The 9,883-nt window shown below is 52.4% G+C and overlaps 1 protein-coding gene across 1 annotated transcript in view; it reads right to left on the bottom strand.

Moving 5' to 3' along the window:
• Positions 1 to 335: 335 nt before the first annotated feature.
• The window catches only part of METTL6 (methyltransferase like 6), a 10,538-nt gene continuing 990 nt past the window's right edge, over positions 336 to 9,883 (bottom strand). The window contains exons 2-6 of the mRNA XM_021707480.1: positions 9,669 to 9,876; positions 8,308 to 8,442; positions 6,428 to 6,598; positions 2,008 to 2,149; positions 336 to 1,003 (exon numbers count right to left, since the gene is read on the bottom strand). Of these exons, the coding sequence (XP_021563155.1) occupies positions 813 to 1,003; positions 2,008 to 2,149; positions 6,428 to 6,598; positions 8,308 to 8,442; positions 9,669 to 9,876 (847 nt within the window). The 3' untranslated portion in view covers positions 336 to 812. The remainder of the gene's footprint in view (positions 1,004 to 2,007; positions 2,150 to 6,427; positions 6,599 to 8,307; positions 8,443 to 9,668; positions 9,877 to 9,883) is intronic.

The raw sequence follows: 9,883 nt of genomic DNA, 5'->3' as shown, positions 1-9,883 counted from the left end.
CAAGCCTTTCTCTGTGGAATTTCACAGCAATCAACAAGGCTAAATTATGTCACTCCAGAGGCCAGGTGCAGTGGTTCACCCCTGTAATCCCAGCATTTTGGGAGGTCGAGGCGGGAGCATGCTTGAGCCCAGGAGTTCGAGACCAGCTTGGGCAACACAGGGAGACCCTGCCTCTCTAGAAAAGCAAAAATGAGCGGGTGTGGTGGTGTGTGCCTGAAGTCCCAGTCACTCAGGAGGCTGAAGTGGAAGGAAGGCCCACCTGAGCCCAGGAGGTCAGGGTGGTGGTGAGCCGTGAGTGAGACCCATCTCAAGATAATAATGGTATACCACAAGACTTTACTTCTCAGGCCTTGGAGTTTTATTTGCATTTCTATAACACTCACACTCAACACACACACGCGCTTGTTACTTTTTAATACAGAAGTCATACAGTTGCTCCTGCCTATCCATGGGGACATGTTCTAGGTCCTCGTGGATGCCTGACCGTGGACAGGCCCTGACCGTCCACACACCACCGCTTTCCTCTGCAGACACACCTGTGGGAAAGTCTGGCTGATGAGTCAGGCACAGCAAGAGATTAACAACAACGATAAAAATGGGACAAGTTTACCAAAGTGTGGCCACAAAAATTCTGTGAACATGGCCTCTCTCAAAATATCCGAAATTAACGAGGCAACCTACCCGGTTGGCCGCGGGTCACCGACTTGTGGAAAGTAAACCCACACTGTGCACACTCATTACAAAAGTTCCAATATAAGAACATAAAGACAAGAAGCCCAACCACCCCAGGCGAGGGAAGGCCCAGGTGCAGCCTACGAGGGACCAGGGTGTGGGACCCGGCCGCGCGGCCCCGAAGCTGCGCTCCGCAGAGGCTTCTGGAAGGTGCTCTGGAGGAACACCCGAGGCGCGCGCAGGCCTTCCTTCTCGTTCACCGTCTCCCGGAACACGTATGTGCTCAGCACCTCCTCACAGCCCGCCTCCGTGAAGAGCCGCGCCAGGAACCCTGCAAGACACGCGGCAGTCCTGCCAACCCGCTGTGCCCACGTCCAGCGTGGGGGCTGCGGCCGCGGAGCTTCAAGGAAGGCCCTTCCTACTTCTGGTCGCACACCCAGACAGACGACTCCAACTCAGCCCTCGGTCGGAGAGCGGCGGGCGCCCGTGTGGCCGCCTCGCGCGGCGCGGTTCTCACTGAGGAAGCCACCGGGGCCGGGGTGCTCAGTCCGCCCGGCAAGGGCCTCCCCCCAGCACAGGGGATGAGCCTCTGTGGCCAGAGTGGGAAACCCCCGGAGGAGCGGCCCCACGGCAGACAAGCAGAACCAGCGCCTGCAAAAGCAAAGCCGCAGCCGAGGGCGCTGCCCGGGATGGCAAGTGCGCATGGCCTCCCTGGCCCCGTCAGCACCCGCCACAGGGTCAGGGCTGTGACCCGAAGCAAATGCCACCCCTCGCCTTCACCTGACTCTCCCATGTTTGAGTACCCAAAGGGACGTTTCATTTCAGAAGATAAAGTCATTTGTAAAAGCAGAGCTTACGCAGGTGATTGTCTCATGGTCCTATGAGGCAGACTGAAAACTGACGTTCAGGGACACCCAAAAGACTGAAGGAACGTCCAGCATTTGCTCACCAAGAGTGACTCTTACAGCCAGCTAGTAAATGCGGGTAGCTAAAAACAGATCCAGCCGACTCTGCAGAGAAAGGCTTCTGCCCGGGCCATGGGAAGGCGGCCAGCCATGGCCCGGGCAGAACAGGGCGCTGCACTGTTCTGCCTGCTTCCCTTTGAACTCGCACCCTCTCGCCGGCCAGAGCCTGCCCCAGCCCAGGTCACTCATGAGCGGCGCTGTTGCTAGGGAGGTCGTGGGGCCCAGGAGCTGTGAACGCTCACTGGACACTTGCTCCAGGGCTCCAGGCACACGATTGCTGAGCTGCAAGCCACCGGCCAGCAGTGACCCTGCGATCAGACATCCGGAAACTAAGACAGAATGCGCGAGGGCTAGGCTCCACTCATCTTACCATCCGTGAAAAAGTACGACCTGGTCCCGTCCTGTCGGACATAGAAGTTTTCTCCAAGTTTGCTGCCGGCTTTGAACCTCAGCATGGCGTGGTCATACAGCCCGTAGTCTCGAAATAACACCCTTTTACCCGGTTTTAACACCTGTAAAACGAAAGCAGGCTGCATGTAACTCTGGGGGACCGAGCCAAGTAAAACCCGGTCAAGTTAGGAGCCGAAGTCACTCAAATCTGTGGCTGTTTTGAAAGGGGCCAGCCTGAAACACCCACAGCAGGAAGAGAGCGCTGTCAGAGAAGGGACAGGAGGACCTGGCAGGGCTGCGTCACAGTGGACACTTCTGGAGCTTCTCCAGGAGCATTCTAGAATGTCCAGTCGCACAATGATGGCGCTGCACAAGAAAATGGGCAAGCCCACCCTCTGCTGCGCGGCCTCCCCGCATTTTATTAGCCACCTCTGAGTGCTCAAACGGCGTTCAACCCTCTCTTTAAAAACCTGGACGTAGGCCGGGCTCGGAGGCTCAGGCTGTAATCCCAGCACTTTGGGAGGCCGAGGTGAGTGGATTGCCTGAGCCCACGGGTTCAAGACCCGCCTGGACAACTTGGCAAGACCTCATCTCTACAATAAAAAAATCAAAAAAAATTAGCCGGGTGTGGTAGCACGTGGGTCTTAAAATGTAGTCTTAAAATGTAGTTCCAGCTACTGGGAAGGCTGAGGTGGAAGGATCGCCAGAGCCCAGCAGGCCGGGGCTGCGGTGGCCGGGAGCAGCCACTGCACTCCAGTCTGGGCGACCGAGGGAGACTCCAACTCAAAAATAAAAAAAAATAAAAAAACCTGGACATCATGTGGCGTCTTCCTGTCCGGTGCTTCTCCTCACTCGAGCCTCAGTTCTGGCTCGCCGCACCACAGCACCTCGTTCACCATGCTGGCAAGAGACGCAGGCCCAGCACTCCACTGCCTGCCAGGCGTCCTCCCACAGTGTCTGCACCCAGTCCTGAGAGGAGGGAGCGTGACCACCATCTTCCTGTGAGATGAGGAAACCGACACGGAAAAGCTCCCGGGACCTGCCAGTGTCACATGCCAGCTAGTGAGTGTGGGGACAGGGGGACAGGACTCACACCTGGGCCAAAGGACTCCCACCACAGAATCAGACTTTCGTCAGCCCTGGGGTGGGGTGGGCAGGAGTCACTCCATGCACACGAGGGACATGGAGGCAGGCTCAGCAGAGGGACAGCTGTCAGGTCACTTCCCACACGTGCAGGGCCTTCTGACATGAGGACAGGGTCCTCTGGCCAGAGGGCAATTGTTGAAAGAGACCAGAGTCAGGAGAGGTGCTGAGACCCACACAGAGCCTCTCAGAGATGAGGTGTCAGAAAGAGAGGTCTCAAAACTCACCCAAGACCAGCAGGGTGTGGGCACAACTGCCCTCCCTTACAAACAGCCACATGCTTTTCAGAAGGAAAACAGGTGCATGCCGTGACACCTGCTTTTTATGTGAACCTTCCTTCAGATCGTGCAACACACCAGATGAGAGGAGACTTCAAAGAAGGCATTCCTTTGATTAGCTCATCATTCTGACCCATCACTCCAACAAGGTGGATTTGAAGACATTTACTGTTAAATGGACACATGCCACCTATTTCTCTCCCCTTAGGAAAGTACGTGATGTGCCACCCACTTCTCCAAATGCAGTTTAATGTATTTCCTCTTCCTGAATAGAGCAGAAGACAGCCCACAAGCTTGTTGGGGTGCCAGCAAGTGTTCTACCCTGGTAAAACTGTACCAGTACTGGCATGCATTTAAATTAAACGCTGGGAGTAAAGAGCCTGTGAGAAACCACAGTCTTATTTTAGTCAGAAGTGCTAAGTCTTAAAATGTAAATAATGAAGACTTCATTTCACAAGGAAGGAAAGGTTGCATGGGGGTGTGGACGAGATACTCAGGACTCAGTAAGCCCTGATTCAAGTCCCGGTTCTTCCATTAACAAGTGGAATGACCCTGGGCAAGTATTTCATCCCTGTGAAGACGTTTTCTTGCCTGTTAAATAATAATTTCGACACCAAGACCATGAACATGTACAGTTAACCTGGCACTTCCCCACGTCTCCCAGCAACTCCGAGAAGTGTGCAGGCGAGGTCCCAGGTGCGTCTTACAAGTCAAGCTCCCAGTAAAGGCAACTTTTTTCCTGAGGCCTTAGGGCATGTCAGCGGCACAGGAAAGACCACTGCTCAAGTCTTCTTTTTTCATTTTTAATAGAGTCAGGGTCTCGCTATGTTGCCCAGGCTAGTCCTGAATGTATGGACTCAAGCGATTCTCTCGCCTCTGCCTCTCAAACTGCTGGAATTATAGGCATGAGCCGCCCACCACCGAGCCTGGCCTGAAATACAAGTCTTCTGATGACAAATTTGATCTATTTTTGTTTCATCCTTCCATGTTCTTTTGTGGAGTATGCTGGGTTATCACTCAAGCATCGGTCCAGAGACAGTAGAAATATGGAGAAACAAACCTACACACCTCACGAGCAGAGGTCTAAACCCAGTGTGGCAAGACCCAAACTCTAACAATATTGTTTTTATTCGTTTTTTTGAGACAGGGTCTCAATCTGATACCCAGGCTGTGTACAGTGGTGTGATCCCAGCACACTGCAGCCTCGACCTCCCATCTGTCTCCTGAGTAGCTGGGACTACACGCACCACCATGTCCGGCTGATTTTTTTTTTTTTTTTTGTAGAGACGAGGCCTCCCTATGTTGTCCAGGCTGGTCTCAAAACTCCTGGGCCCCAGCAATCCTCCCACCTCAGGCTCCAAAGTGTTATGATTATAGGCATGAGCCACCACACCAAGCCAGAAATATATATATATATATATATTTTTTTCCTTTTGAGTTGGAGTCTTGCTGTCACCCAGGCTGGAGGACAGTGGCACAATCATGATTCACCACAGTCTCACACTGCTGGGCTTAGGCAATCCTCTTGCTTCAGCCTCCCAGGCAGCTGGTATTACAGGAATGTGCCACCACGCCCAGCCTATATTTTGCTTCTTTGTAGAGTCAAGGTCTCACTGTTGCCTAGGTTGGTCTTGAACTCCTGGGCTCAAGCAGGCCTCGGGCCTTGACCACCTAAAATGCTAGGATTATAGCTGTGAGCCACTGTGCCCACCTCCCAAGTTTTGTTTTAAGGCAGAATAATTCCCTAAGAGGTTTCCAGTGTCTTAAAATTTCTACATCACTTATTTTGAAACAACGAAAACCAAGGTGAAATGTCAACATGTAGCACAAAGTACCCAGGAGCTCTCTTAGTGGACATCTATTTCCTAACTTGTTGAGCGCCTCCTCCTGTAAGAGCACCGATGGGTGAGGCACGCGCGCCTTCCAGAGCCTGGGCCTTGAACTCAGTGCCCTCAGCAGGGCCGCACGCTCACCATCAGCCACAGGTCTGCATTCCCAAACATGGCGATGCCAGTTGTGCATAATTATACACTTTAATCAAAAGGGTGTTGAATAATGACACATGCACATGAATAAAAAGCCTTTTAAGTTTCCATGAAAAGCTGAATATTTTGGAAGGGCTTGATAAAGAGTTGCTGCATACACTGTTTTTAATGAGTGTGAGACTCAACTGTGAGAGTCTGGGTGAATTTGCCTAGATGACTGTACGACAGTTTTTAAGTTCTTGCTCCACCACGACAGAAACCCAAACTCTAGAAACTACGTGTTTATGCAAGAACGTGGACCAACAGCCCCATTCTCAAAGGGAAGGCCTTGGCCCTGCATCCAGGAAGCAATGACTAACTAAACATTTACATATCCCATGTTGTAAAATGTTCAAGAATGTGCCACTTCTTAGTGCTCTGAGATACATGATCTCTTCTGTGTCACACAATCAGGGTGAGAGACACCGCATTAGACAGCAAGGACTGAGGCTTGCCTTGAGTCACATGACTTAAGAGTCCTGGTGCTGACGCAGCCTCTTAGTGGCCATAGCAACCTGAGAGAGCCAGTCTAATCACAGCTACGATGGTAGTAACAGTGATAACGACTGACTTTTAAACAGCACTGTGCTAAGAGTTATAAACATCCTACAGGTAAGGAAACAGGCTGAGACAGGAAGGAGCGTGTCTAAGCGATGAAGCTGGGTTTGGAGCCAGGCACTGATGCCACGCTGTGTGCCCCGACTGCTGAACCACACCTCCTCTCCCCTGCAACAGGACCCCTCGGACCCTAGGTGACGGCAAAATCATCCCTGCTGCAGAGCTGGCCACGCTCTGCGGAGGAGCCACGGCTGCAGTCAGAACTCAGGGCTGACGACGTGTGCAGAGATCCCCTTTCCTGCCAGGCGAGACGGGCGAGTCTCCACAGGGCGTGACCTGGGGCAGTCAGCAAGAGGGCCGGGGGCCATCCCGCCCTCAGCGCAGGCAAGCCACTGACCTTGCAGATGTTCTGTAAGACAAGGGGCATTTTCTCAGGATGGATGGCGGAGAGCACAAATATCAGCAGGACGACGTCCACGGACTCTGGAGGGACGTGGTCTAGAAGGTCGTCACACGTCAGATCACACTGGAAGACCCGGCACCTTCCTGGGTCGTATAAGGGATTTTGCTAGAGGAGGGGAATCACAAATGAATTTTAAGGAGCCACCAAGCTGACGTGCACAGAACGACGTAGTAGTGAAAGGTGAGCCTGGCCGGGCTCGGTGGCTCAGCCTGTAATCCCAGCGCTCTGGGAGGCCGAGGAGAGTGGACTGCCTGAGCCCAGGGGTTGGAGACCTGCCTGGGTAACTTGGTGAGACCTCATCTCTACAATAAATTAAAAATTAGCTGGGCGTGGTAGTGTGTGCCTGTAGTTCCGGCTATTTGGAAGGCTGAGGCGGAAGGATTGCCAGAGCCCAGCAGGCTGAGGCTGTGGTGGCCGGGAGCGGCTGGCTACTGCACTCCAGTCTGGGCGACAGAGTGAGGCTTCAACTCAAAACAAAAACAAAACAAAAAAACGGTAAGTCAGTAGAAAAATCGGCAAAGGTTATGAGCTGACGGTTTCTATTATGATTTGAGTGTCCTGTATTATGACATGTTTCAAGGTCACCAACATCTCTAGCAATAAGAAAAAACAAGTTAAAATAAGAAGACACTATTTTTTGCCCACGAAATTGGTAAATACAAAAAAGGCTGACACAAAATGACCAGAGAACAGAAAAAGGTATTGTTATATTGTTGAAATTACAAACTGGTATGATCCTTTTGGAAGAAAACTTGGCATTTATCTATTAAATTTTTTTTTGAGTTGGAGTCCCACTCTCACCCAGGCTGGAGGGCAGTAGCATGCTCCCAGCCACTGCAGCCTCGACCTGCTGGGCTCAGGCGATCTTTCCGCATCAGCCGTCCAAGGAATTGGAATGATAGACACACACCACCATACCTGGCTAATTTTTTGATTTATTGTGGAGATGAGGTCTTACCATATTGCCCAGGCTGGTCTCAAACTTGCAGCCTCAGGCAATCTTCTCACCTCAGCCTCCCAACATGAGCAGTGAGGTTTGACTGCACTCCGCCTTCATGGAAAAATTGTCTTCAACGAAACTGGTCCCTGATGGAAAGAAGAAACTCATTGAATCTAGAATGGGTATTAATGACCTTGGGGGTTACAGTTACTTTTTGTTAAACATGATAAACTTTTTGTGGTAGTGCAGAAAAAGGTCTTTGTGTTTGTTTTGTTTTTTGAGTCAGGGTCTCACCTGTCACCCAGGCTCAAGTACAGTGACACAATCACAGCTCTCTGCAGCTTCCAATTCCTAGGTTCAAGCAATCTTCCTGCCTCAGCTTCCCAAGTAGCTGAAACTACAGACATGCACCAACAGGCCTGGCTAATTTTTTAATTTTTTTGCAGAGGCAAGGTCTCACTGTATTGCCCAGGTTAGTCTCAAATCCTGGGCTCAAGTAATCCTTCGGCCTTGGCCTCCCAAAGTGCTGGGATTACATGTGTGAGCCACCATGCCCAGTCCTTATTTTTTAAAAAAATAGATGCAGACGTATTTAGGAATGAAATATCTTGATCTATGTAACTTTAAAATAGTTCAGCAAAGAAAAACACACAAAGCAAGAAGACCTAAACAAACAGGTATCCTGATGGTGATGGTACTTCCCGCCTACTTTTCTCAAATAAAGCTGAGTTCCTGTACGGTAACAGGAAAACTGCATTCATGGTGACCACTGCTATCTCCAAGGAGCACTGGAACTGGGCCGACGGGGCAGAGGGCAGGTCAAACACGTCTAAGCAGACCGCAACATACCAGAGTACCTGGGTGGTGCACCAACCTTGACATATTCAACTGCCCTTGGGGAGAAATCGCAGGCGTAGGCAAAGATATTCGGGTCTTCCTCTAGAAGCGGGAACAAACAGTTTCCAACCCCACAGCCAGCTTCAAGAATTGTCAGCTTTTGATCTTCAAACTGGGGAAAGAGAGCCCAGAATTACAGAATGGCAATTTGCACAATGAAGAAACCAGACTCGAGAGACCAGGCATGAGACACAGTCTCTGACTCCACGGAGCAGACGTGAACACATGAACTGACAAGCAGGACGAATACCAGAGCTTCACTGTCACCCACATCAGGCAGTTTGGTGTGAAGGAAAAGCCCAGCACACTGGCCCCTAAACAGGCCCTGGAGTGACCCACCTGCTCGGCTCCTCCCTGCCCTGCACCTCACCCCAGGCAACTCACTCACACAGCTCTGTGCCTCAGTTTACCTGCAAACGGGGGTAATGTTAATACTTCATACACATGACAAGAGAGAACAGATAAAGTCCTTACAAAAGGGTCACCAACATTAACAAGTATTATTTTGACTCTGTCACTGAAGTCACTCCGCATGAATTTTTGTTTTTTATGTGTCTTAAGTTGAAAAGACAGTGCCTTACTATGTTGCCCAGGCCAGAGTGCTGTCGGTATTCACAGACACATTCATAGAAGACGACGGCCTCGAACTCCTGGACTCAAGCAACCCTCCCAAGTAGCTGAGACTACTACTACAAGGGCAGCCACAATGCCTGGCAATTGAATGTAATGTATATGATTTTCAGATCTGTCTTCAACAAATAGAAAACAGCCATTAAAGTTCTGCCTCCTGGCCGGGCTCGGTGGCTCCGCCTGCCACCCCTGCACTTTGGGAGGCCGAGGTGAGTGGACTCCCTGAGCCCTCAGGTTGGAGACAAGCCCAGGCAACTTGGTGAGATCCTGTCTCTACAATAAATCGAAATGTAGCCGGGCGTGGTCGCGCCCGGCTGCAGTTCTGGCTGCTAGGAAGGCTGAGGCGCAAGGATCACCTGCGCCCAGCAGTCGACGCTGGGTGACCGTGACGGTGCTGCTGCACTCCAGCCTGGGCGACGGACGGAGATCCCAACCGAAGAAAAAAATCCTCACTCCCACGTAGGAAACACACCGGAGCGCCGGGCGTGGTGGGGGACTGTAGTCCCAGCAACCCACGAGGCCGAGGCAGAAGGATCGCCCGAGCCCAGGAGGGCCCAGGAGATCGAGGCCGCGTGGCCCCCGCCTGGGAGCCCGAGACCCGCCGCGAAGCAGAAAGGTCAACGGCACAGACCACACGCCAGAAGCCCGCGAGGGGTCCTCGAGACCAGTCTCCCTCCCCCAGGTCTGCGCCCCGGGCCTTCGGCTCACCTGCCGGCACGCCCTCAGCTCCCCGAACTCCCTGGCGGTCCAGTGCCTGTCCTTGAAGAAGCGCGTGCGGTTCCTTTTGTAGAAAAGGTCCCAGTTCCTCCGGGCCTCCCTCTCCAGCTTCTGCTGCCGGAAGTCGGACACCAGCGCGCCGTGGCCCCGCAGCCTCCGCTCCTCCTCCGCGCTGAGGACCCGCGCCCGCAGCTCCGCCCTGGGCC

This window comes from Carlito syrichta, unplaced genomic scaffold (assembly GCF_000164805.1).
Source record: "Carlito syrichta isolate Samal-C Ts95f unplaced genomic scaffold, Tarsius_syrichta-2.0.1 Scaffold118119, whole genome shotgun sequence".
Taxonomy (NCBI): domain Eukaryota; kingdom Metazoa; phylum Chordata; class Mammalia; order Primates; family Tarsiidae; genus Carlito; species Carlito syrichta.
The sequence above is the reverse complement of the archived record's forward strand: the minus strand, read 5'-3'. Positions and strand labels throughout refer to the sequence as shown.